This window comes from Rhinopithecus roxellana, chromosome 9 (assembly GCF_007565055.1).
Source record: "Rhinopithecus roxellana isolate Shanxi Qingling chromosome 9, ASM756505v1, whole genome shotgun sequence".
In the NCBI taxonomy this organism is placed as follows: Eukaryota; Metazoa; Chordata; class Mammalia; order Primates; family Cercopithecidae; genus Rhinopithecus; species Rhinopithecus roxellana.
Genome location: NC_044557.1, coordinates 58,609,958 through 58,637,746, shown reverse-complemented (window position 1 = coordinate 58,637,746; position 27,789 = coordinate 58,609,958). Strand labels below are relative to the sequence as shown.

Below are 27,789 nucleotides of genomic sequence, written 5' to 3'. Positions count from 1 at the left end.
CCATGGTGGTGCATGCTTGAAATCTCAGCTACTCTGGAGGTTGAGGCAGGAGAATTGCTTGAATCTGGGAGGTGGAGGTTGCAGTGAGCCAAGATTGTGCCACTGTACTCCAGCCTGAGTGACAGAGTAAGACTCCGTCTCAAAAAAAAGAATAATAAAGATTTGTAGGTTCTTCTTCCAAGATCAATTATGAATCAACTAGCAATTGCTAAATTAATATAGTTAAATCATAATTCAAATAAATTCTTAAAATCAAGAAATTATACACAATCTCTGTCTTTTCAAACATGATAAAAACATCAAAGGTTAGTCAAACTTTATAGCTTTTTTTTTTCTTTTTCTTTAAGAGATGGGGGTCTCACTATGTTGCCCAGGCTGGTCTTGAACTCCTGGCATCAAGCAATCCTGCGTCAGTCTCTCAGATTGTTGGAATTATAGGCATAAGCCACTGCCCCTGGCCTCAAACTTTGTAATTTAAAACTACTTATACTGCTAACTTCATTTAAGTTAAATAGAATAAATTATTCTTATATTAAGTAAAAATTTGTACAAATTAGTGAATCGGTCTGTAAAAGTTTAACTGATTATTTAAACTTCAGTTATATATTAAGTCTCTAAGTTTAGGGCTGAACACGGTGGCTCATGCCTGTAATCCCAGCACTTTGGGAGGCCGAGGCGGGTGGATCACCTGAGGTCAGGAGTTTGAGACCAACCTGACCAACATGGATAAAATACAAAATTAGCTGGGCGTAGCAGCGCATGCCTGTAATCCCAGCTACTCAGGAGGCTGAGGTAGGAGAATCGCTTGAACCCAGGCTAAGGTAGGAGAATTGTTTGAACCCGGGAGGCAGAGGTTGCATAGAGCCAAGATCGTGCAACTGCACTCCAGCCTGGGCAACAAGAGCAAGACTCCGTCTCAAAAAAAAAAACAAAAACAAAAAACAAAACAAAACAAAAAACTAAGTTTAAATTTTTCTGGGCAACACAACCTTTTTTTTCTTTTTTGACAGGGAGTCTCACTCTGTTGCCCAGGCTGGAGTGCAGTGGTGTAATCTCGGCTCACCACAACCTCTTCCTCCCGGGTTCAAGCGATTCACCTGCCTCAGCCTCCTGAGTAGCTAGGATTAACAGTGAGCGCCATCACGTCCAGCTAATTTTTGCACTTTTAGTAGAGATGGGGTTTCACCATATTGGCCTGACTGGTCTCAAACTCCCGACCTTGTGATCCGCCGGCTTTGGCCTGCCAAAGTGTTGGGATTACAGGTGTGAGCCATCGCACGTGGCCAACACATCTTATAATGATATTTTCCATGTCAATGAAAAGAGAATGGAATTAGAAGCTCTAAAACAAATATAAAAATATTGGAAGAATATTAAAAATAAGTATTTCATATATTTCCATAATGTATGTTAGTAATATGAGTGATTCTCATAGGTACTTACTTAATCCTCCTAAAAATAACTTGCAACATAGAAAGAAAACAAATAATTAACACCAGGATATAGAAAGGTAATAAAGAAGACTGTGTCAATCGCAGAAAAAAATCTTGAGATGGTGCCTGCAGGGATTCTTGACAGAGGAGCCAATTCATTGTAAAATTCCTATAGAAGACAAAAAGCATGATATTAAATTTACAGACGTTTTAAACTACTGAACACAGAAGTATTTTTTTTAATATCAGTAAAAACTAAGAAAAGACACATTTCCTAAACCTGTTTACTTATAATAGCAAGGTACTATCCTTTATAAATGACGATAATAGTAACGTATTAGTAAACAAAGCATGTGCTCTCACTAAAACCGCTCTAATGAATGTAAAACTGCTGCTTTTTATTGCCAAGTAATGTGACCATCTCTAAAGCCTAATATAGGTTTTAGGGAATTTTAGTTTCTATCTTTATCTAGAAGACAACAAACAATTCAGCTGGCTAACCTCTACAAATGCATTGTCAAATAGGGTAGTTACTAGAGACATGAGGTTTTTAAACAGCTGAAATGTGGCCAATTCAAATTGAGACATACTTTAAGTACAAAATACACCCAGGATTTCAAAGAAAAGAAGAGCAAAATAATGATTTGAAAAACAAAATATATCCTTAATAATTTTTACATTGTTCACAAATTATTTTTATATATTAGAGAAAATATGTTAAAATTAATTTCACTTGTTTCTTTGTATTTTTAAAAATACAGCTACTAGAAAATTACAATTACATAAGTGGTTCACATATTATTATTGGATAGACCTACTCTATATTGACAAGTGTAACTCAACTAGGACCCACTTAAAAAAGAGATACTTACTTATTAAGATAAATCATAAAATTTGAAATGTAAACCTTTTGAGCAGTATGAATCAGGATAAACATTTTTTGGCCCTAAGTATGGTCAACAAGACTCCTGGTTGTATATATGTTTATCTGCGTCCTCATTTCTCATCCATCTCTAAACTCCTATCCTCAATCCCTAGCCGTGGGGAAGGATGTTAGAGATGGAGTAATGTTTAGGAGTGCTCACTGATGGATTGAGAATGTCTACTTAAATCATTGGGTTTAGAACAAAATGTTAAAGTTTAACAATGTGGTAAACACATTCTAAGGTTATCACTGTCGCCCGGGCTGGGGTGCACTGGCGCGATCTTGGCTCACTACGACCTCCACCTCCCAGGCTCAGGTGGTCTTCCTACCTCAGCTTCCTAAATAACTGGGACCACAGGCATGCACCACCACACCCAGCTACATTTTTTTTTTTTTGGTTGGTTTTTTTGTAGAGACAGGGTTTTGCCATGTTGCCCAAGCGGTCATGAACTACCCGCCTCAGCCTCCCAAAGTGCTAGGATTACAGATGTGAGCCACTATGCCCGGCCATTGAAGTTTTTTATCTTTATTGTCTAAGTGGTATCAATTTAGGTAAACTTACATAATCTAAAACTTACTTAGTCATATTTAGTCCAAATTTTACTTCAAGGAATTTCAGCATGTGCCCATTTTCTTTGTGTGGGACAAACATCTAGAAGAGAAAAACACCAATTAAACAAAGAAATATTAGCTATGCTTACAAGCACATGCTTTCTCCAATACTACAGACAGAAAACACAACAAGACTACAAAACAAAAATATGAATAAATAATATATGGTACGACTATGAAGCAAGGAGATTTACTGACATAAATCAATCCCATGACTTTATGTTGAATCATAAACTACAATGGGGTAGTAAGAACATTTCTTTTTTTCTTTTCTTTTCTTTTTTTTTTTTTGAGACAAGAGTTTCATTCTTGTTGCCCAGGCTGGAGTGCAATGGCATGATCTTGGCTCACCGCAACCTCTGCCTCCCAGGTTCAAGCCATTCTCCTGCCTCAGCGTCCCGAGTAGCTGGGATTACAGACGGGTATCACCATGCCCAGCTAATTTTTTGTATTTTTAGTAGAGATGGGGTTTCACCATGTTGGCCAACCTGGTCTCAAACTCCTAACCTCAGGTGATCAAGAACATTTCAACCTTATCCCACCAGGCTCAAGTAACTCACCCACTCTTCTAAACACTTTTCATTTGTCTCACTTTATTCCATATGGTGACATTTTTAACTTAATGAAAAATATGCATTCCCTTTTTCTTTTTAACTATATACAGAAAAGAATCAGAATCCTACTTTCTCACCCAATATGCTAGTTATGATTATTGCTTAACTCAAAATTATACTGTTCAAACTCTATTACTGTGCTATCATTATTCTCATTAAAATTTAGTCCAATATACTTCATTATTCATTTTGTTTTACTATATGAATCCCAGAGAGTTACTTACCTTCATTATAATATTCAATGTTATTGTCAGAGTACACACCAAGTAAAAATTAATCACTTTTATTATTTTAGCTACAAAACTTCCTTTCTTCACATTCAGCTGTGGAGGAAAAAGCATATGAACAAAGAAGTGAGGTGTTAAAAAATTAACAATTTAAAAAGTAATCATAAGAATGGCCGAGCACGGTGGCTCAAGCCTGTAATCTCAGCACTTTGGGAGGCCAAGGAGGGGGTATCACTTGAGGTCAGGAGTTTGACACCAGCCTGGCCAACATGGTGAAATCCAGTCTCTACTAAAAATACAAAAATTAGCTGGGTGTGGTGGCACATGCTTGTAATCCCAGCTACTTGTGAGGCTGAGGCAGGAGAATCACTTGAACCCAGGAGGCAGAGGTTGCAGTGAGCTGAGATGTACTCCAGCCTGGGCAACAGACTCCATCTCAAAAAAAAAAAATCAAAATAAGAACAATAAAAAGACAATTCTAATTACCTGTAGGCACTTAGCAAGCATTAAGGCTGCTACTAAACTTAGTAAAGGAGATACCAACAAAGCTGGATTCTCAAATTGCAGTAAATATCCCAGAAAGAGGGAAAATATGTAGATTTTATAAACTTCATAAACCTGTTGTGACAAAAATAAAATAAGTGAGAATAAGTTATATTTTATCATACATGTTTTCATTTGTTTTTAGATTTAACTATATTATACAGTAAATGCTCTACTATAATTTAGGAAAGTATTATGCAAATGTTCAGTCAATATTTTTAATGTTGGCCGGGCATGGTGGCTCACATCTGAAATCCCAGCACTTTGGGACGCCAAGGTGGGTGGATCACTTGAGGTCAGGAGTTCAAGACAAGTCTGGCCAACATTGTGAAACCCGTCTCTATTAAAAACAAAAAATATTAGCTGGGCATGGTGGCGAGAGCCTGTAATCCCAGCTACTCGGGAGGCTGAGGCAAGAGAATCACTTAACCTGGCAGGTGGAAGTTGCAGTGAGCCAAAATCGCACCACTGCACTCCAGCCTGGGTGACGGAGCAAGACTCTGTCTCAAAAAAAGAAAAAAGGAAAAAGAAAAAAGAAAAATCAGACGGGCATGGTGGCACGCACTTGTAGTCTCAGCTACTCAGGAGGCTGAGGTGGAAGGATCGCTTGAGCCTGGGAGGCAGAGGTTGCAGTGAGCCATGATTGAGCCACTGCACTTCAGCCTGGGTGACAGAGTGAGACCCTGTCTCCAAAAAAGTAAAAATAAATAAATAAAAATAAAATAAAAAACAAAAAGAAAAAAAATCAGTCAATAGCCAGAGCCACTTTAAAAAAAAAAAAAAAAGGCCGGGCGCGGTGGCTCAAGCCTGTAATCCCAGCACTTTGGGAGGCCGAGGCGGGTGGATCACGAGGTCAGGAGATCAAGACCATCCTGGCTAACATGGTGAAACCCCGTCTCTACTAAAAATACAAAAAACTAGCCGGGCGTGGTGGCGGGTGCCAGTAGTCCCAGCTACTCGGAGGCTGAGGCGGGAGAATGGCGTGAACCCGGGAGGCGGAGCTTGCAGTGAGCCGAGATCGCGCCACTGCACTCCAGCCTGGGTGACACAGCAAGACTCCATCTCAAAAAAAAAAAAAAAAGATACCTCGGTCAGGTGTGGTAGCTCATGCCTGTAATTCCAACACTTTGGGAGGCTGAGGCGGGTGGATCACAAGGTCAGGAGTTCGACACCAGTTTGGCTAACATGGTGAAATCCCATCTCTACTAAAAATACAAAAGCTAGCTGGGTGTGGTGGCAGGTGCCTGTAATCCCAGCTACTTGGGAGGCTAAGGCAGGAGAATCGCTTGAAGCCAGGAGGTGGAGGTTGTAGTGAGCTGAGATTGAGCCACCGCACTCTAGCCTGGACGACAGAGTGAGACTCCATCTCAAAAAAAACCAAAAAGATACCTCACTGTTACAAGTCAGAACAGTAGTTACCCTTGGGGGTTGAAGTAATGACTGGGAGAGAGAGCATGATGGAGACTTCTGGGTGTTGGTAATGATCTATTCCCTTTTTTAATGTTTTTAGAGGTGGGGTCTCACCATGTTGCTCAGGCTGGTCAAGTGATCCTCCCGCCTCAGCCCCCACCTCACACAGTTAATTTTTAAAATTTTTTTTGTACAGATAGGGTCTCACTGTGTTGCCTAGGCTGGATTTGAATTTCTGGGCTTAAGCAATCCTCCTGCCTTGGCCTCCCGAGTAGCTGGGACTACAGGCATGTGCCACCACACCTGGCTTGTGTTCTATTTTTGATTTGGGTTCTGGTTCTACAGAAGTGTGCCAGTTACCAAATAACTCTCTTAGCTCCAAACTCCCCTTTCTATCCTTTGCCTGGCAATGCTGGGCCTAGGACTCTGCAATCTACATTTCTGCTTTTCCTGTTGGTTCCCTATGAAGCTCTGCCAATAGGAAATGCTAGAGGGAAAGTGCAAGCCTGGAGGAGGAAGGAGCCTGCTCCTTCCTCTTGCTTCCTGATGGCTTGAGGGTCCTGTGATCTCACCTCAAGGATGCTTCTTCAACCCAACAGAGCAATTACTTCCTATGGAAGTACTGAATGCAGCTGCAGTTTTTCCAACACTTCAAGAACCAGCTTCATCACATCTTCCAGCCCAAGAAACCCAAGACCAGTCAGACACAGCCACATCCTCAGAGGCCTGGGTCCCAATTCTGAAGGGCCCTACTTTTGAGCAAAGCTGGTATTTCTGAGCTCAAAAGTCTGAGTATCAGCTCTGTGAGGTCCTGTTCTATATTTCTACATTTTAATAATTTCATATTTTCCCCTAGCAGTTAACTGCTTTCTGCGTTGCGATCTCTATGAAACTTTCAGGCTCTTATTAACCTTTCATTTAGCAAGTTAATGACTTTATACTTGGTTAACAATTTATGTTAACTTCTCTTTGTCCAAATAACTTAAATGTTGTACACATTGGGGTTCTGAACCATATGAGTGTATGGATGAAGAAAAGAGAGGTTTTAAGATACAATGCTATAAATACATTCATTCTCTGGATTTAAAACCATCATTTCAAAATGCCATAATACCTTGTCATTTTGCTTCAGTGAAAAGATGTCTAGCAGGAATAGAGATATTGCTTGAAGAAACAGGAGATAATGGCTATACTCCCACATCATCATAAATGTGTAAGTTGAAGCACTCATCAACAAGTAGCAAAACCTCTAGGGAAAACAAATGAAAGAAACTAAATATCAATAGCTTTATTACGATAAAAGCCTGTGAGACTGTTACCTCAAAGTTGCAGCTCTGTTACTCATTCAACTTTAAGCTATATAATTATTGAAACTTTGTTTTTAAATCACATAATTATTATTAAATCCTTACAAAAACAACAAGAGCTCAAATAAGGCACTTGAGAGAAATCAACCACTTGTCCTTCAATGTTCAACATCACATTGAGAATTTCAGGAAGACAAAGGGGAAGAAAAAGAAAATTCAATATAATTTTCTTTCATCCCAAAAGAAGTAAAGCAATAAATATAAGAAAGTGGTGGCGTTTACTAGACCTGGCTGGTGAGCTTTTGTTATTGTGGAAGCAACTCCTTTTGCTGTGAAAATAATATTTCACTTCCATGGTGCTTCAAGTTTTAATAATTTCCTAATTTTCCCTTTGTTCCCTCAGTCCTAGTGGTGGTAGCTGCTTTCTGTAGTTGTGATCTCTATGAAACTTTCAGGCTCTTATTACCCTTTCATTTAGCAAGTTAATGACTTTATACTTGGTTAACAATTTATGTTAACTTTTCTCTGTCCAAATAACTTAAATGTTGGTATTCATCACGGTTCAAACTTATTTTGTTAAGAACTTCATTTAAATAGTCTGTTTACATCTCAGCCTATTCCACAGCCCATGTCTTTGCTTTTTTCATTTCCTGTCAACAGAAGTGTTATCTTTCCCCAATGCCTGTACTGTCAGCCATATTAAACTTTCAGCTCTTTTCCTCTGCTAAATACTAAACACAAGGGATGTCACTGCCCTTGCCGAAAATCTGCCTAGGTCAATTCTGTCCTTCAAAATGTCATCTCCCATGTGATCCCTTAGCAAGTTACCAAGTCTGTGACAAATCCCATAACATATTCAACAACAGCCTCTCCTTCTTCCATGGACCTGCTTTTAAACTCTGGATCCCTCCACTGGCTGTAGTGTCAAATGACCTTGTTCAGATAAGAACAGTGAAGAAGGACAATAAAGGTCAGTCAAGAAACCTAAGAACTGTGCTCTCTAAAACTAAGTCTTTCATACTCAGCTGACTATACTCAAGGATAAATTCCAGAGTCAGAAATACCTCAGCCTTCAGCAGATAAAATAATTTTCCAGCATCCTGAATTAGATTAAGACCAGAGAACCAAATGTAAGAAATGACAAACTTCCACCTGTTGGGCAAATAACACCAACTGCAAAGCACAGAAGGGCTCTAACATAAGCTTCTGCTCTTCCTGTCACCATAGCTATGCGCAGGGCAAGGGTTCTGGAAGCCTTCTAATGTGGAACAACCAGAACTGTAATAACCAGACCTGACATCATCATCCCCAGAGAAACCAATTCCAGAAAGCAATGAAGGCTCAAATCTAGACCCAGCCTAATTAACGTACCGGGCATTTGGAGATTACTTCTGAGATTCTGGGGGAAAGCTACAACATACTAAAACAAATTGTTAATTCCAAGGGTTGACTCTCAAACTACTCTAAGAGCACACAGTAAAAATGTCTTAAAGAGAGAACTATGTATCAAATACAATCTGTAGAGTTAGCAAAGTTATTCCTTTCCCTGAGCATTTTCAAGGTTCTGTGCAGTCTTGCCTACCCCAACCTTGCTTGCAGTGTCTCACAGGGCTTCACTTTCACTGTGCCTGTAGTGTGAACTTTTTACACATAGGATTTATGTGATACATCAAACAGGTTTCAATAATCAACCACAAATGTTTCTTAATGACTCCAGATAACTGCACAAAAGATTGAACTGAACTTGGCTATCCTGAGGCAACTGGGACGACGAAACTTAGCCTCAACAATGGGAAGCAAAATACAAAATATGTGATTTTTTAAAAGTACATGGGCTGGGCACAGTGACTCACACCTGTAATCCCAGTACTTTGGGAGGCCGAGGCAGGTGGATCACCTGAGGTCGGGAGTTCGAGACCAACCTGACCAACATGGAGAAACCCCGTCTCTACTAAAAATACAAAATTAGCTGGGCGTGGTGGAGCAGGCCAGTAATACCAGCTACTTGGGAGGCTAAGGCAGGAGAATTGCTGGAACCAGGGAGGCAGAGGTTGTGTTGAGCCGAGATCGCACCACTGCACTCCAGCCTGGGCAACAAGAGCAAAACTTCATCTCAAAAAAAAAAAAGGAAAGAAAATACGTGTAAGCTGAGCACAGTGGCTCACACCAATAGTCTCAGCACTTTTGAGAGGTGAAGCCAGCTGGACTTCCTGGGTCGAGTGGGGACTTGGAGAACTTTTCTGTCTTACAAGAGGATTGTAAAACACACCAATCAGCACTCTGTAGCTAGGACTGTAAAATACACCAATCAGCACTCTGTAAAACCGCACCAATCAGTGCTCTGTAGCTAGCAAGAGGATTGTAAAATGCACCAATCAGTGCTCTGTAAAACGCACCAATCAGTGCTCTGTAAAATGCACCAATCAGCAGGATCCTAAAAGTAGCCAATCGCAGGGGGGATTGAAAAATGGGCACTCTGATAGGACAAAAACGGAACATGACAGGGGACAAATAAGGGAATAAAAGCTGGCCACCCCAGTCAGCAGTGGCAACCGGCTTGGGTCCCCTTCCATGCTGTGGAAGCTTTGTTCTTTCGCTCTTCACAATAAACCTTGCTACCACTCACTCTTTGGGTCCGTGCCATCTTTAAAAGCTGTAACACTCACCCTGAGGGTCCGCAGCTTCATTCTTGAAGTCAGCGAGACCACGAACCCACTGGAAAGAACCAACTCTGGACACACTCTGTGAGGTCAAGGCAGGTGGATCACTTGAGGCCAGGAGTTCGAGACCAGCCTGGCCAACATGGTGAAACTCCGTCTCTACTAAAAATACAAAAATTAGCTGGGTGTGGTGATGTGCATTTGTAGTCCCAGCTGCTAGGGGGGCTGATGCATGAAAATTGCTTGAACCCAGGAGGCGGAGGTTGCAGTGAGCTGAGATTGTCCCACTGTACTCCAGCCTGGGCAACAGAGCAAGAGACTCCCCCTCTCAAAAAAAAAAAAAAAAAAAAAAAAGTTGCTAAAATACTGCTCAGTGATGGCAAGGAGCAAAGTATTCACACATAATAACTCACATGGATGTCAAGGGGATTATTAGGCTGAGTGAAAAAAGCTAATCTTAAAAGGTTACATACTACATGATTTGATTCCATTTAACCTTTCAAGGTGACAAAACTATAGTGATAGAGAAGAGATCAGTGGTTGCCAGAGGTTTGGGTTAGGGGAAGGATATGATTATTAATGTACACAAGAGTTTCTTAGTGGTGAGAGAAGAGTTCTATGTCTTGATTATGATCACGGTTACTCAAATGTATACATGTGATAACAACTAATATGACTATACACCCATTTTCCACAAAAGCAGTACATGTAAAACCTGGTAAAATGTGAAGAAAGTCAGTGCCTGAATTAACAGTATTATATCAATGTCAATTTCTTGACTTAGACAAGATATCAAGGTCACACAAGATATTATTGGGGGAAGATGGGTGATGGGTCAAAAATGTAGTAAGCCTAGATCATGCCACTGCACTCCAGCCTGGTGACAGAGCGAGTCCATGTCTCAAACAAACAAAAAGGTAAATATAAAGAAACTTAGGCAGTTCATTCTGCTATACCAAACTCTTTTTTTTTTTTTAGAGATGGAGTCTTACTCTGTTGCCCAGGTTGGAGTGCAGTGGCATGATCTCAGCTCACTGCAACCCCCACCTCTGGGTTCAAGCGATTCTCCCATCTCAGCCTCCCAACTAGCTGGGAGTATAGCTGTGCACCACCACACCCGGCTAATTTTTGTATTTTTAATAGAGACGGGTTTTGCCATGTTGGCCAGGCTGGTCTCGAACTCCTGACCTCAGGTGATCTGCCTGCCTCAGCCTCCCAAAGTGCTGGGTAATATTATAGGCGTGAGCCACCATACCCGGCCTATACTAAACTCTTTTACTTAACAATTGAAGCACTATTCTCTAAGAGACAGCTGTACAATCAAACAGGAAAATATTCAATAATAGACTCTCTGACTATTAAAGAAAATATACTCTTGGCCAGGCGCAGTGGCTCATAGCTATAGTCCCAGCACTTTGGGAGGCCAAGGCGGGCAGATCATTTGAGGTCAGGAGTTTGAGGCCAGCCTGGCCAACATAGTGAAACCCTGTCTCTATTAAAAATACAAAAATTAGCTGGGCATGGTGCTGGGCACCTGTAATCCCAGCTACACAGGAGGCTAAGGCAGGAGAAACACTTGAGCCTGGGAGGCAGAGGTTGCAGTGAGCAGAGATCACGCCATTACACTCCAGCCTGGGCGACAGATAGTAAGACTCTGTCTGAAAAAAAAAAAGAAAATATACTCTTGTGCAGAAAGATCTTTATACAAATACAACATAAAGGAAGATCACAAAGCTGAAATGCGTTCATGTCATTTTACACACAAAAAAGGAAATGCTAGTTAAAAAATGAAATAATAAAGTTTGCTATGCTCAGGACATTTGTCACCACTGAAAGGAGAAAACAATAGTACATTTTTTCAGAGATTTTCATAAAGGACTCATAAGTACATCCTGTTTCCTGGACAACCAGGTTTAATAATCTCTGCTCTCTTTTTCTAGCCAGGAATTCTTAACCCCAAATAAGAAGACTATCAAAGGACTGTTACAATTCAGTCAATTTCAATATAACTCGTTGCCTCTATAATCATTTTATGCATTTTAAATAATTATTCTTTTTCTTTCTGGAGACAGGGTCTCACTCTGTTGCCCAGGCTAGAAGGCAGTGGTGCGATCTCAGCTCACTGCAACCTCCGCCTCCCAGGTTCAAGCGATCCTCCCACCTCAGCCTCCCAGGTGGCTGGGATTACAGGTGTGTGCCATCACACCTGGCTAATTTTTGAATTTTTATTAGAGACGAGGTTTCACCATGTTGGCCAGGCTGGTCACAAACTCCTGACCTCAAGTGATCCGCCCACCTCAGCCTCCCACAGTGCTGGGATTATAGGCATGAGCCACAGCGCCTGGCCTAAAATCATTATCCTGAGACAGACTGCAGGGTTTTTCCAACTGCCAAAAGGGCTGTGGCAACAACAATAACAATAACAATGTAAGAATCTAAACTACTGGGGAAAGTCTCCTGAAATTTTTACCAACCTACCTATACCTCAGTCACAGAAAACATGAGAAGAAACAGAATATGCAGGGCTGCCATCCAAGTTAACACTGCTGTCATTTGTGGTCACTCTACATCTTGTTTAATATATCTTTAAATCATGGCGATTGAAGGCCATCAATGTTCCAGAAGTCCGAGAAGCGATAAAATAACAGTGGAACAGATTTTCAAAATAAGAGATTCTTCATATATTTGTCAAGTTAACTATATTAAAATAATAAAACATCTCCTTTCTCCTTGTTTACTGTTAATCAGATTACAGTGTTGTAAGAAAACTACCTAACTATACCTTTTAATATGTAGTAACCAGGCTTCATTAAATATGATTTAATTCTTACTAGGACTAAAATTTATTTGCTATTATGTACCACATTTGCAATACATCAGAATTAGCTGCAATGGATAAAACAGATTTGTATCTTACCTCTCCATAAGTATTTAAGTTGCTTTTTAAATAGCCTGTAAGTGCAGCAATTTGGCATGCAAAATATGGTAGTGCCCAGTTTTCTCTTAAAGGAATGGAGTATTCAATTCTTGTTGTATCTACCCTAAAATAAACCACAGATGAACAGTAAATAAGACATTATATTTGTGTTACACTATACTTTTCAAAGTACTTTAACACAAATCTCATTGTTCTCCATAACAATCCTGTGAGGCAGGCATAGCCAGATCCACCATTGTCTTTTTTTTTTTTTTTTTTTGAGATGGAGTCTATCTCTGTCGCCCAGGCTGCAGTGCAGTGGCACGATCTTGACTCACTGCAACCTATGCCTCCAGGGTTCAAGTGAACCTCAGCCTCCTGTGTAGCTGGGATTACAGGCGCGAATCACCACATCTGGCTAATTTTTATATTTTTAATAGAGACTGGGTTTCACCATGTTGTCTCAAACTCCTGACCTCAGGTGATCTACCCGCCTCGACCTCCCAAAGTGCTGGGATTACAGGCATGAGCCACCGCGCCCAGCCCAGATCCACCATTGTCTATACAGCATCTTTGAGCAGATAGGGTCTCACCCCGGCCCCCGTCGCCCCCAAGAAGCTGCAGAGCTACCGTGCACTACTTGGTGAACAGATGGGCCTCTGTGAGAGATTGAAAAAGGCATGCCTTCTCTAGGCACACCCCATGCTAAGGTACACAGCTTGTTGCACAGAGTACCCCGGATTTCAGCCCCACCCTCCCTTCCCTTAACCAGATGGCTACCCTTCACTAGAGTACAACCTGCACCATATAATTAGCAGCCTGGCAGATCCAAAGTTCTTATTCCCCTTTACAAAAGGAGTATGAAGTTCAGAAATGTAAGGTAATTTAATCAAGGCCATCTGGCTAGTAGGTGGCATAACTGGGATTAAAATGCTCATCTTTTGATATCTAATTCAATAATCTTTTCAGTCAGCAGGTTCCCCAGAATTAATATCACAGTCTTTCATGTGATATACTTAGAGACTTGAAAATTCCCAGAATCAGAAATATAGGAATGTCAGGCCGGGGACAGTGGCTCATGCCTGTAATCCTAGCAATTTGGGAGGCTGAGGCAGGTGGATCACCTAAGCTCAGGAGTTCCAGACCAGCCTGGCCAACATGGTGAAAACTCGTCTTTATTAATAACACAAAAATTAGCCTGGCGTGGTGGTGCGTGCTTGTAGTACCAGCTACTTGTTAGGCTGAGGCAGAATTGCTTGAACCCGGGAGGTGGAGGTTGCGGACAGCAGAGATCACGCCACTGTACTCCAGCCTGGGTGACACGGCAAGACTCCTCAATCAATTTTCATTGAGAGCTTGTTGTGTCCTGCGCATATCCTCATACCACAATACCTCACACCTCTCCAGCAACCATAGAATTTGGCTCTCTTACACTCAATAGCTATTTTCTACACAAAAATAAAGGTGCTATTGTTTTTTTGGAAAATTGCTACCTAACTTGCCTAAGTAACAATGATTAACATGCTTGCATGTTAACTTAGTTCCCTCAGTGGCCAAGTGACACACTTCTGCACACTGGTATCAGAGTTGGTAATTATATTTCCAATTACACCAATCATGAACCACTGAATTGTTTGCAAATAATCAAAATTACAAATGTCACAGCCTCACAGACCAAGAAGATAAAGTTGCAACAGCAATAAATCCAACCAGGCTCAGCATGTTATCACAGTCAAAAGAAACAAACACATACTTCAAAATGCCATGAAAACAAAGGAACAAAAACATTTTTGAGAAAGCAGTTTTCTCCTTCCATAATAGCAGCATATATAATAAATCCTAAAAATCATTTTTACTCATCTCTTTTCCTAGTCTCAGACCTCTAAGCACTAATAACTTTTTTCCTATTCATAATAGCAGCATATATAATAAATCCTAAAAATCATTTTTACTCATCTCTTTTCCTAGTCTCAGACCTCTAAGCACTAATAACTTTTTTCCTATTCATAATAGCAGCATATATAATAAGTCCTAAAAATCATTTTTACTCATCTCTTTTCCTAGTCTCAGACCTCTAAGTACTAATAACTTTCTTCCTATTCCCTCCCCAATTGCTGGAGTGCAGTGACACGATCATGGCTCACTGCAGCCTTGACCTCCCAGGCTCAGAGGATCACCCCACCTCAGTATCCCCAAGTAGCTGGGATTACAGGCACATGCCACCACGCCCACCTAATTTTTTGTATTTTTAGTAGAGCCAGCATTATGATACGTTGCCCAGGCTGGTCTCAAACTTCTGGGTTCAAACAATCTGCCTGCCTTTGCTTCCCAAAGTGGTGGGATAACAGGTGTGAGCTACCATGCCCGGTAGCACAATGTACTTCCTTTTTCTTTTTCTTTTTTTTTTTTTTTGAGACGGAGTCTTGCTCTGTCACCCAGGCTGGAGTGCAATGGTGCAATCTCGGCTCACTACAATCTCTGCCTCCCAGGTTCAAGCGATTCTCCTGCCTCAGCCTCCTGAGTAGCTGGGACTACAGGTGCCCACCACCACGCCCGGCTAATTTTTTGTATTTTTAGTAGAGATGAGGTTTCACTATGACGGCCAGGCTGGTCTGGAACTCCTGACCTCATGATCCACCTGCCTCGGCCTCCCAAAGTGCTGGGATTACAGGCGTGAGCCACCGTACTTTCTTAAGTCATCTGCAGCCCTCTCTGTGATGCTTCAAAATAATATTTTGACCATTTTCTGTTTAGCACAATAGTTCAGTAGCTAAGCAAAACAAGACAAAAGAATTTCCTAGGAAGAAAGAGATAAAAACAGGGTAAAAAATAATTACACTTAAATATTTTTGTTCCTGTCAATATCTGTAATAATACTAATCACTATTATAAAAAATCAAGGATTTCCACTGCCCTATAATCCATTCAAGTATTTGTCCCTTATATAAATATTTTACAGGATCAAAACTCTTCAATGAATTTATATTCTACTTTTTAAACTTAAATGTATTCTGCATGTTTTCCTTTCTTCATACTTATTCTTTTTTGAAAAATATTTTATTGTAAAAGCAGTATGTTTGTTAAAGAAATACTAGAAAACGTATACCAACAAAAAGAAGAAAAATCTTAAAACACCTACAATCTCACGCATTCAGAGGCTAACATTGTTAAATCTTCTGCCATAGCTTAGCCAGTACAGTACGATGAGGAAAAGAAACACAAGGAATCAAGTTGCAAAGGAAAGTAAAACTGTTGTTTTTTTTTTTTTGCAGAAGATACTGTGTACATAGAAAACCCTAAAGAATCTTAAAAAGCTGGGCGCGGTGGTTCATGCCTGTAATTCCAGCATTTTGGGAGGCCGAGGTGGGCGGATCACGAGGTCAGGAGATTGAGACCATCCTGGCTAACACGGTGAAACCCCGTCTCTACTAAAAATACAAAAAAATTAGCCGGGCACGGTGGCGGGCGCCTGTAGTCCCAGCTACTCCAGAGGCTGAGGCAGGAGAATGGCGTGAACCCGAAAGGCAGAGCTTGCGGTGAGCTGAGATCGCCCACTGCACTCCAGCCCAGGCGACAGAGTGAAACTCCGTCTCAAAAAAAAAAAAAAAAAAAAAAAAAAAAAAATCTCAAAAAAATACCAAAACGAATAAATGAATTTAGTGAGGCTGTGGGCTACAAGGTTTCTATTTTTTTTTTTTTTTTTTTGAGATGGAGTCTCACTCTGTCACCCAGGCTGGAGTGTAATGGCGTGATTTCGGCTCACTGCCACCTCCGCCTCCCGGGTTCAAGCGATTCTCCTGCCTCAGCCTCCTGAGTAGCTGGGACTACAGGTATGTGATATCGCGCCCGGCTTATTTTTTTGTATTTTTAGTAGAGACGGGGTTTCACTGTGTTCGCCAGAATGGTCTCGATCTCCTGACCTCGTGATCCGCCCGCCTCGGCCTCCCAAAATCCTGGGACTACAGGCGTGAGCCACCGCACTCGCCCTGTTTTTGCTGTTTTGAGATAGTTTCCCTCTTGTTGCCCAGGCTGGATGGAGTCCAATGGTGCGATCTCAGCTCACTGCAACCTCTGCCTCCCAAGTTTAAGTGATTCTCTTGCCTCAGCCTTCCCAGCAGCTGGGATTACAGGCACGCACCACTACGACCGGCGAATTTTGTATTTTTTGTAGAGACGAGGTTTCACCATGTTGGTCAGGCTGGTCTCAAACTCCTGACCTTAGGTGATCCACCCACCTTGGCCTCTCAAAGTGCTGGGATTACAAGCATGAGCCACCACACCCAGCCAGCTGTGGGATATAAGGTTAATAGACACAAATCAAATGTTTTTCTATAAACTATCAATGAACATTAAAATTAGGTTTTGTTGTTGTTGTTGTTGTTGCTTTTTTTTGAGACGGAGTTTCGCTCTTATTGCCCAGGCTGGAGTGCAATGGCGTGATCTTGGCTCACCTCAACCTCTGCCTCCGGGTTCAAGCGAGTCTCCTGCCTCAGCCTCCTGAGTAGTTGGCATTACAGGCATGCGCCACCACGCCCAGCAAATTTTGTATTTTTAGTAGAGATGGAGTTTCTCCATATGGGTCAGGCTGGTCTCAAACTCCCAAACTCTGGTGATCTGACTCCTGACCTCAAGTGATCTGCCCACCTCGGCCTCCCAAAGTGTTGGGATTACAGGCATGAGCCACTGCGCCCAGCCTAAAATTACTATTAATAACAATATCAAAAAGATAAAATCTCTATGAATGAATCTTTTAAAAGATGGGTAAGATCTCTACACTAAAAACAAGAAAATTGGGCTGGGTGCAGTGGCTCACACCTGACACTTTGGGAGGCACAGACAGACAACTGCTTGAGCCCAGGAGTTCAAGACCAACCTGGTCAACATGGCAAAATCCCATCTCTACCAAAAATATAAAAATTAGCCGGGTGTGGCTTCCATGGTCCCACTTACATGGTAGAGTGAAGCAGGAAGATCGCTTGAACTCAGGTCGAGGCTGCAATGAGCCAAGATTGTGCCACTGCACTCCCACTCCAGCCTGGGCGACAGAGAGAGACCCTGTCTCAAAAAAAGAAAAAGGAAGAAAACCCACAAAAATGCTGAGAGAAAGAAACCCTAAATAAATGAAGTGATATGTCAGATGTATCATATTTTATATACCACAGAATGGAAGACTCAATATTGTTAACATGTCCGTTCTCCCCAGTTGAATTGATGGATCCATGACATCTTTATCAAAATCTGAGCAAGCTTTTAAAAAGGAAATTCAAAAGCTGATGCTAAAATTTATATGGAAGTACTAAGGATCTGCAATAGCCAAAATAATCTGGACAAAGAAGAACACATTTAGAGGCTTAAACAATCTAATTTTGACTTATAAAAAAGCAACAGTTATCAATACAGTATGGTATTGGAATTAGAATATACAAATCAATAGGACAAAAAAGACCAGTCTAGAAATAAACCCACACATACATAGTTCATTTTTACTCGAAGTGCTAAGTCAAAACACTAGTAAAAAGAAAGTCTTTTTAAAAATCATGCTGTAACAACTAGACAACTGTATGAAAAAGAAAATAATCTCAACCATTATCTCACATCGTACATAAAAACTAATTTGAAATAGATCATATACCTAAACCTAAAAACCGAAACCATAACATTTCTTGATGAAAACATAGGAAAACATTCCAGTATATTTCCAGTGAAGAAAGATTTATTGAGGCTGGGCATGGTGGCTCACTCATGCCTGTAATCTCAGCACTTTGGGAGGCTGAACTGAAAGGATCACTTGAGCCTAGGAGTTTGAGACCAGCCTAGGCAACATAATGAGACTACGCTTCTACAAAAAATGGAAAAATTAGCAAGGCACGGTGGCACGTGCATGTAGTCCCAGCTACTTGGAAGGCTGAGGTGACAGGATCCATTGAGCCTGGGAGGTCAAGACTGCAGTGAGCCAAGACCACACCACTGCACTCCAGCCTGTCTCAAAAAAAAAAAAAGAAAAAGAAAAAGACAAAGAAAAAAAAAGAAAGATTTATTGGACAGGATACTATAAGTACTAATCTTAAAAGAAACAGCAAGCCACAGCCTATGAAAAAATATTCACAGTACACAGATCAGACCAAAGACTGTTATCTACAATAATAAAGAACTCTGACAAATAAACAATTAAAAGATAAATCTAAGCTTTTTTTTTTTTTTTTTTGAGACCGAGTCTCACTCTGTCACCCAGGCTAAAGTGCAGTGGCACAATCTCGGCTCACTGCAACCTCCGCCTCCCAGGTTCAAGCCATTCTCCTGCCTCAGCCTCCTGAGTAGCTGGGACTACAGGCACGTGCCACCCTGTCCAGCTATTTTTTGTATTTTTAGTAGAGGGGGGGTTTCCTCATGTTGGCCAGGATGGTCTCCTAGATCTCTTAATCTCATGATCTTCCTGCTTCAGCCTCCCAAAGTGTGGGATTACAGGTGTGAGACCCTGCGCCTGGCAGTCTAAGCTTTTAAAATGGGCAAAATACTTAGACATTTCACAAAATACATGAATGACCAACAAACACATGAAAAGGTACCCAATATCACTAATCATCAGGGAAATACAAGAATATAGACCACATGGAACTCTTATACAATTTTGTAGAAAAACAGAATGGTACCATCACTTTAGAAAAGTTTGGCAGTATCTTAAAAGTTAAATATACACCTACCATACGACCTAGCCATTCTACCCAAAAGAAATGAAAGCATATGTCCACACAAAACTGGAAACTACCCAAATGTCCATCAGTATCTGAATAAATGAATTATGATATATCCATACTATGTAATAGAACTTAGTGATAAAAAAGAATGAACTATTAATATAGCCAACATACATGAATACCAAAATAACACTGAGTAAAAAAAGCTGGAGCCCCACCACCAAAAAGTATGTGCTGTATGACTCCATTAATATATAATTCTAGAAAACACAATCTATAGAGACTGAAAGCAAATCATGCTGGGCGTGCTCACTCACGCCTATAATCACAGCACTTTGGGAGGCTGAGGCGTGTGAATCGTTTGAGCCCAGGAGTTTGAGATCAGCCTGGGCAACATGGTGAAACCCCATCTTTACTAAAAACGCAAAAATCAGCTGGCCGTGGTGGTGCGCACCTGTAATCCCAGCTACTTGGGAGGCTGAGGCAGGAATTGCTTGAACCCAGGAGGCAGAGGCTGCAGCAAGCCGAGATCGTGCCACTGCACTCCAGCTTGGGCAACAGAGTGAGACTCAGTCTCAAAAAATAAAAAAAAGGAAAAAATAAGAAAGCAGACACAGGTTTCCTGGGGACAGCAGCATAGTAGTGGTGGTTGGGTAAGAAAAGAGGGAGGTATTAGAAAGGAAATTTTGGAGACTGGGCATAGTGGCTCATGCCTGTAATCCCAGCACTTTGGGAGGCTGAAGTGGGCAGATCACTTGAGGTCAGGAGTTTGAGACCAGCCTGGCCAACATGGTGAAACCCATCCTCTACTCAAAATATAAAAATTAGCCAGGCATGGTGGCACATGTCTATAACCCCAGCTACTCAGGAGGCTGAGGCAGGAGAATTGCTGGAACCTGGGAGATGGAGGTTGCAGTGAGCCTAGACTGCGCCACTGCACTCCAGCCTGGGTGACAGAGTGAGATCCTGTCTCAAAAAAAAAAAAAAAAAAAGGAAACTTTGGGTAATGATGGATATGTTCATTATATTGATTGTGTTGATGATTTTGTGGGTATATTTAAATGCCTAAATTGATCAAATTGAATACTTTAAGTATGTCTGGTTCACTCTATGTCAATTATACCTCAATAAAGCTGTTAAAAAGCATTAAAATACTTATTCACATACACATTCATAGAAGATAGGTTTGCATATATTTATACACAGCCACACACAGATACACATATATATGCAAAAACAGGATCACATGTGACAGTCAAATGAAACAAAAGCTGCAAGGAAGTTAGCAGTGCCTAGAACCTAGTAAACATTCAGTATTATAGTAAATCTCAGCTCTTTCCTAATTCCCTAAACTATTTTTTACTTAACAATATATTATGAACATCTTCCCAAGATATCCATGTCAATAAACATACTTCAAGAACATTTAATGACCATGACACACCATCGTGTAGATCTACTATAAATTTCCTATTGTTATACACTTTGTTTCCAACTTTGTCTATTACAAATAATTTTTTAAAACATGAACCAGGCCAGGCACAGTGACTATGGGAGGCCAAGGCAGGTGGATCACTTGAGGCCAGGAGTCCAAGACCAGCCTGGCCAACATGACAAAACCCCATCTCTACTAAAAATACAAATATTTGCTGGCTGTAGTAGTGCACACCTGTAGTCCCAGCTACTCAAGAGGCTGAGGCATGAGAATCACTTGAACCCACTAGGTGGAGGCTGCAGTGAGCTGACATTGCACCACTGCACTACAGCCTGGGTGATAGAGCAAGACTTGGTCAAAAACAAAAAAACAAAAAACATGAACCAGTATTTTTATATAGTAATTACTGATTTCATTGTTTAAGCTCATTAATCCATCTGCAATTTATCTTAATATGTGTGCAATAAGCATTTATTTTCCAGATTTGGTTGTCCCAATACCTTTTAATGAACATCATGTCTTCTGTAGGGAATAGAGAAGTTCTTCAAAGTTTCTTAATCCATAAAGGGTTTATCATTCCCTGGTTAAATGTTTGTATGTGTATATTCCGAGGCTGATCCAACTTGTTCTGGTAGGTTGAGATAAGGCTAAATGAGTCCGGGATTAGGATGCTTGCCATTGCTTTTTTGGAAACCCCTCTGACCTCTTATCACTAACTTCCTCTTCTTTGTCCTCTTTCCCTTCTCCCTATTTAGGAAAGTTCTGAATTATTAGCCAATAGGGTAAAGTTTAGAGTGTGAGGTCCCATCCCAGCCAATGGGAATGGGACACAGCTCTAGGGAGTTGCATCAGGATGTAAAGGTTATAAATGTCCTCGACTCCTTTGTTCAGCGTGCTCTCGTGGTTGGACTGCTCATGAGTGCACCCTTTCTGCAGAAAGTAAACTAGTCTTGCTGAGGGATCCTCCGTCTTGGTGTTGATTTCTTTGCAATATCAAACTCCCATGCCCAACATCTTCTAAAGCAGCAGCCCTCAATGTTTTTGGCACCAGGGACTGGTTTTGTGGAAGACAATCCATGGATGTGGGGTGATATGGTTTGGCTATTTTCCCACCCAAATCTCATCTTGAATGTAGCTCCCACAGTTCCCAAGTGTTGTGAGAGGGAGTTGGTGGGAGGTAACTGAATCATGGGGGCAGGTCTTTCCCATGCTATTCTCATAATAGTGAATAAGTCTCACAAGATCTGATGGTTTTATAAAGTGGAGTTTCTCTGCATAAGCTCTCTTCTCTTGTCTGCTACCATGTGAGATGTGCCTTTCACCTTCTGCCATGATTGTGAGGCCTCTCCAGCCACATGGAACTGAGTCCATTAAACCTTTTTCTTTTGTAAATTTCCCAGTCTTGGGTATTTCTTTACCAGCAGTGTGAAAACAGACTAATACAGGGGGGCTGGCGGGGGATGGTTTGGGGATGAAATTGTTCCACCTCAGATCATCAGGCATTAGATTCTCATAAGAAGCACACAACCTAGATTCCTCACATGCGCAGTTCACAATAGGGTTCGTGCTCCTATGAGAATATAATGCCTCTGCTGATCTGACAGGAGGCAGAACTCAGGTGGTAATGCAAGCAATGGGGAGTGGCAGTAAATACAGATAAATCTTCAGTTGTCATCATCATCATTATCGTCATCACCATTGTTGTCACTGCTGCTGCTGCTGCTGCCACTCACCTCCTGCTGTGAGGCCAGGTTCCTAACAGGCCACTGATGGGTACTGGTCTGTGGCCTGGGAGTTGGGAATCCCTGTTCTAAAGATCACCTATTTTCATATAATATTATCCCTAAAATTTTTTTTTGAAAGTTAACTTTCTAAAAGACAAATAAGAAATTCACATATCATAAGGTGGAGGTGGGGCAGAAGGACCCCAGCAACCACTCCATCAGCCCAGCACCAGGAAGCTGAACTCAGTAGTTCCCTTCCCAAAGGTTTACCTAACCATGTATTAGTGCAGTCAAATTTTTAAAACTCTGCACCAGAAACACAAAGTAGGTGTCTGGAATACAGATGGGAGAATCCTTCTCCAGTGTCTGCTGCACAAACTGCGTAGGATCTCTGCCAGCCATTCCACGCACAAGTGACATCCTGGACAAGCCTCCCCTTTACCACCTCCCTCGACACCTACGCTACTCACTCTTTTCCCGTCAAAATGTGTGGTGGGAGTAAGAACCAGAAGGCTAACAGCAGGAGGTAACAAAATCAAATAAGACCCACTTCTTTCCTGCAGTGGCAGAGTCCGGCACATTGTAGCACAAACTAACAGCTCAAAACAGTAATTAGATCAATTTTGGAGTACACAGACCTGCTGATACATTCACAGAGATCTGCAACTTCTTTTTCAGTTTAATTTCATGTTTTCATTTTAATGATGTTTAGAAACATCACAGAATAAACACTATGCATCACATGGATGACCCCCATGGAACTCACTATTGCCAAAGGACTTCAGTGCTCACTTTTGTGTGGTGTTAACATCTAGTTGGCAATGCGGTACCACTTTAATTGGTTTGAGCTAATCAGAAAAAAATGACATAGTCTTAATAATAAATGATACATTGCCAAAAAAAACAATCACCCAGGCACAGTGGCTCATGTCTGTAATCCCAACACTTTGGGAGGCTGACGTAGGCAGATTGCTTGAGCCCAGGAGTTCGAGACCAGCCTGGGCAACATGGCGAGACTCCACCTTTACTAAAAAAAGCAGGGTGTGGTGGTGTATACCTGTCATCCCAGCTACTAGGGAAGCTGAGGTGGGAGGATTACCTGAGTCTAGGGAGGTTGATGCTGCAGTGAGCTGTGATCACATCACTGCACTTGAGCCTGGGTGATGGGAGTGAGACCCTGTCTCAAAAAACCCGAAACAACAGCAACAAAAAAACCAATGTTTTGATCACTATGGTAAAAAAAAAAAAAAAAAAATTTGTTTGTAGTAGACTAAACAGAGCCAAAATCATGAGAACTGAGTCATTCACAGCACCCAGTTGTACAGGTGTGTCACAGTTGCAAGAACCTGCTAACCTTGACTCTAAAGAGAAGAAAGAAGAGAAACAAACAAACCCGTTGCTGCACTGGTATCACATTTACACTGAGGGTGTGCAATTTGGTTTCAGTAAAATATCACTTTTACATAAATTAGTATTTTCAAGTAATATTTTACTGGTTATTATTTTATTGGTAAATTAGTTTCAGTTTTATAGTGCATTTAAGTATAAGGAGCTTTACCTAGTTTATGTTTTATATTTAGGTAGCCTTATAATTCAAATTACTTAAGTCAACACATGAATCCATGAGAATAACTTAAGTTTTAAATATTTATAACTAAAGTTTGAGAAACATGGAGTTAGATGACATATGTCTAAGTTTGGCATGTCAATGTATAATATGTGAAAGCTGAAAACCACCTATACAATGTCAATACAATGGCTGCACATTCCCTTGTACTAATGTATTACAATTTACCTAACCATTCTCCTCTGATTTTTTATATTATTACAAATGACTATATTACTATTATAAATTATAACTGTATTGTTTTTTAAATTATTACAAACAGGCTGGGCACAGTGGCTCATGCCTGTAATCCCAGCACTTTGGGAGGCCAAGGCAGGTGGATCACCCGAGGTCAGGAGTTCGAGATCAGCCAACATGGTGAAACCCTGTCTCTACTAAAAATACAAAAATTAGCTGGGCATGGTGGTGGGTGCCTGTAATCCCAGCTACTCAGGAGGCTAAAGCAGGAGAATGACTTGAACCCAGGAGGCGGACATTGCAGTGAGCCGAGATTGCGCCCCTGCACTTTAGCCTGGGCAACAGAGCCAGACTCCATCTAAAAAAAAAAAAAAAAAAGGCCAGGCACGGTGGCTCACACCTGTAATCCCAGCACTTTGGGATGCTGAGGCAGGCAGATCATCTGAGGTCCGGAGTTCGAGACCAGCCTGACCGACATGGAGGAACTCTGTCTCTACTAAAAACACAAAATTAGGTGGGCGTGGTGGTGCATGCCTGTAGTCCCAGCTACTCAGAAGGCTGAGGCAGGAGAATCACTTGAACCTGGGAGGCTGAGGTTGCGGTGAGCTGAGATCGCGTCACTGCACTCTAGCCTGGGAAACAAGAGTGAAATTCCGTCTCAAAAAAAAAAAAAATTGTTACAAACAGTAATACAATACATAAATCGAAGTAACAAACTCTTTCCTTCCTTTTGAATTACTTCCTTGGAATAAAACAGAATTCCTGGGAGAAACTACTCCCTAAAATTGAAAAAACGTATACCTCTGCCAGCAGCCTGAGTATACCAACATCATCGCAACAGAATCGGTATCATGTGTTCCATTATTGTCTGCCAATTATATCTATATATACACTATATATATACCTATATATGACATATGTTATATAAGATATATATCTACATATATTATATCTATATATCATATATACATGACATGTACATTTCCTTGCACCTTATTCCTTTATTGTTACCGTTGTACAACTGTACAGTGTTACAATGTACAGTTGCTTTTTTGCCAAAGATTAAATACAGACTTTTAATCAAATATATTTTCAGTGCTCCTCAAATATAAAGATGTTCCCCCTGAAAGTGAAACCTAGGTATGTATTTGTATATGAGAAGATCATCTACATTTCCACATTGCTTGTATATGGAGCCTGGACTCTGTTAGTCCATTTTGGTGGCAAGTCTTCAAAGGGAGTCATTCGCCTCTGATTTTCCCCCCCTCTACTATCTGTACAATGCCCGTTTCCTGAAATCTCTTTAAATTTTCTAGTATATCTACACCTTTTAGTTTGAACAAACAGGAACTATTTTATAACACTGCTTTCCCCTTCCAGTGTTAATGAACAAGTAACATAAAATACCATTAAGAACATAAATAATCCTAATATAATGGAATGACTTTAGTATCTTTTTATACTTTTCTAAGAAGTCATACATAAACATAAGCTATAAAGCTGATGAATAAAGAGACAACATATTCTTTCATGGCATTAAAATGTATTTTGCAGTATAAGATACATACCAATAAAATATAAACAAAAAGCAAACAAACACATTTTTTAAAACTTAGCTATTAAGAACATCTCAATTGTCAAAAGACACATTTCGGTAGAATATACCAGGTCAATTTTTCTATTTAACTTCTACTTCAGCAATACAGCATACATCAGTGACATCAAATAAGGCAGTCAGACTTCTGTTTATTTCTTACAATTCTCACTAAGATCTCTAAAGACAGTCTTATTCTTTCGTTGCATAAGAGAGTCTTACTCTTTAAGACCATTAAGTTTACATGAGAAAGTATCTTTTCCTCTTCAAATATGAAGACAGATGTAGGGATTAAATGAAATTAATAGCAAGGTTAATTGAATGTGGTAGCCAGCCTCCAAGACGATCCCAATGATTCCTGCCTCCTGGTATTAATACCCTGTGTTGTCACCTCCCACACTGTACCAGGGGTCTGCGTGACTGACAAAATATGGCATAGTGATGTTATATCATTTCTAAGATGAGGTTATAACAGATACCTGGCTTCCATTGTGGCACACTCTCATACTCTCTTGGATTATTCACTGTAAGGGAGACCAGCTGCCAAGTTTCATGCTGCCCTATGGAGAGGCCCATATGTAAGAAATTAAGGCCTCCCTGGCCAAAAGCCAGTACGGTACTGGGCCTCTGGTAAATGGCCACAAGTGAGCTTGGAAGCAGTTGCTTCAGCCCAGCCAGGCCTTCAGACCACACAGTACAAGCCAACATCATAACCGAAATCTCAGGAGAGACCCGAGCTAGAACCACCGATCTAAACCTCTTGGGATTCCTGACCCACAGAAATATGTGAGATGTTTGTTGTTTTAAGCTGTTAAATTTCGGGTGATCTGTCATGCAGCAATAACTAATACATCACACAATCAAAAAAGCAATCCTTTTATTTTTATTTATTTTGAAACAGACTCTCACTCTGTCACCCTGGCTGGCGTGCAGTGGCGTGATCTCAGCTCACTGCAGCCTCCGCCTCTCAAGTTAAAGCATTTCTCCTGCCTCAGACTCCTGAGTAGCTGGGACTACAACCACCCGCCACCACATCTGGCTAATTTTTGTATTTTTAGTGGAGATGGGGTTTCACCTTGTTGGCAAGGCTGGTCTTGAACTCCCAGCCTCAAGTGATCCATCCGCCTCAACCTCCCTAAGTGCTGGGAATACAGGCATGAGCCACTGCACCCAGCCAAGAAAGCAATCCTTTTAAAAAGTCTATATTTTCTTATTTTATTTTTTAATTATTTATTTTTCTTGAGACAGAGTCTTGCTCTGTCACCCAGGTTGGAGCGCAGTGGCATGACCTCGGCTTACTTCAAGCTCCGCCTCCCAGATTCACGCTATTCTCCTGCCTCAGCCTCCTGAGTAGCTGGGACTACAGGTGTATGCCACCACGCCTGGCTAATTTTTTGTATTTTTGGTAGAGACGGGGTTTCACCATGTTAGCCAGGATGGTCTTGATCTCCTGACCTTGTGATCCACCTGTCTCGGCCTCCCAAAGTACTGGGATTACAGGCGTGAGCCACCACGCCCGGCTAGAAAGTCTATATTTTAAATAATACAATAATCATTTGTATTCAATACCACTTCATTCATTCATTTAGTTTTGAGACAGGGTCTCTCTCTGTCACACAGGCTGAAGTGTAGTGGCACAGTCAATAGCTCACTGCAGCCTCAGGCTTAAGTGATCCTACTGCCTCAGCTTCCCAAGTAGCTGGGATTGCAGGCAAACACCACCAAGCCTGGCTATATTTTTTAAGTGGAGATGATGAGGTCTCACTATGCTGCCCAGACCGATCTCAAACTTCAGGTCTCATGTGATCCTCCTACCTGGGACTCCCAAAGTGCTAGAATTATAGATGTGAGCCACTGCACCTGGCCCACTTCACTTTCAAATACAAGAA

General features: G+C 41.1%; 1 protein-coding gene across 3 annotated transcripts in view; it reads right to left on the bottom strand.

The window, feature by feature from the left end:
* The window catches only part of DPY19L4 (dpy-19 like 4), a 70,816-nt gene that overhangs the window by 18,072 nt on the left and 24,955 nt on the right, over positions 1 to 27,789 (bottom strand). For 2 of the 3 annotated variants that reach the window (XM_010358604.2, XM_010358605.2), the window contains 6 exons: positions 12,649 to 12,772; positions 6,879 to 7,013; positions 4,298 to 4,429; positions 3,809 to 3,907; positions 2,937 to 3,010; positions 1,444 to 1,602 (listed from right to left, as the gene is read on the bottom strand). In XM_010358604.2, coding sequence (XP_010356906.1) covers positions 1,444 to 1,602; positions 2,937 to 3,010; positions 3,809 to 3,907; positions 4,298 to 4,429; positions 6,879 to 7,013; positions 12,649 to 12,772 — 723 coding nt within the window. The remainder of the gene's footprint in view (positions 1 to 1,443; positions 1,603 to 2,936; positions 3,011 to 3,808; positions 3,908 to 4,297; positions 4,430 to 6,878; positions 7,014 to 12,648; positions 12,773 to 27,789) is intronic. The other variant, XM_030937995.1, reaches the window with a different exon arrangement.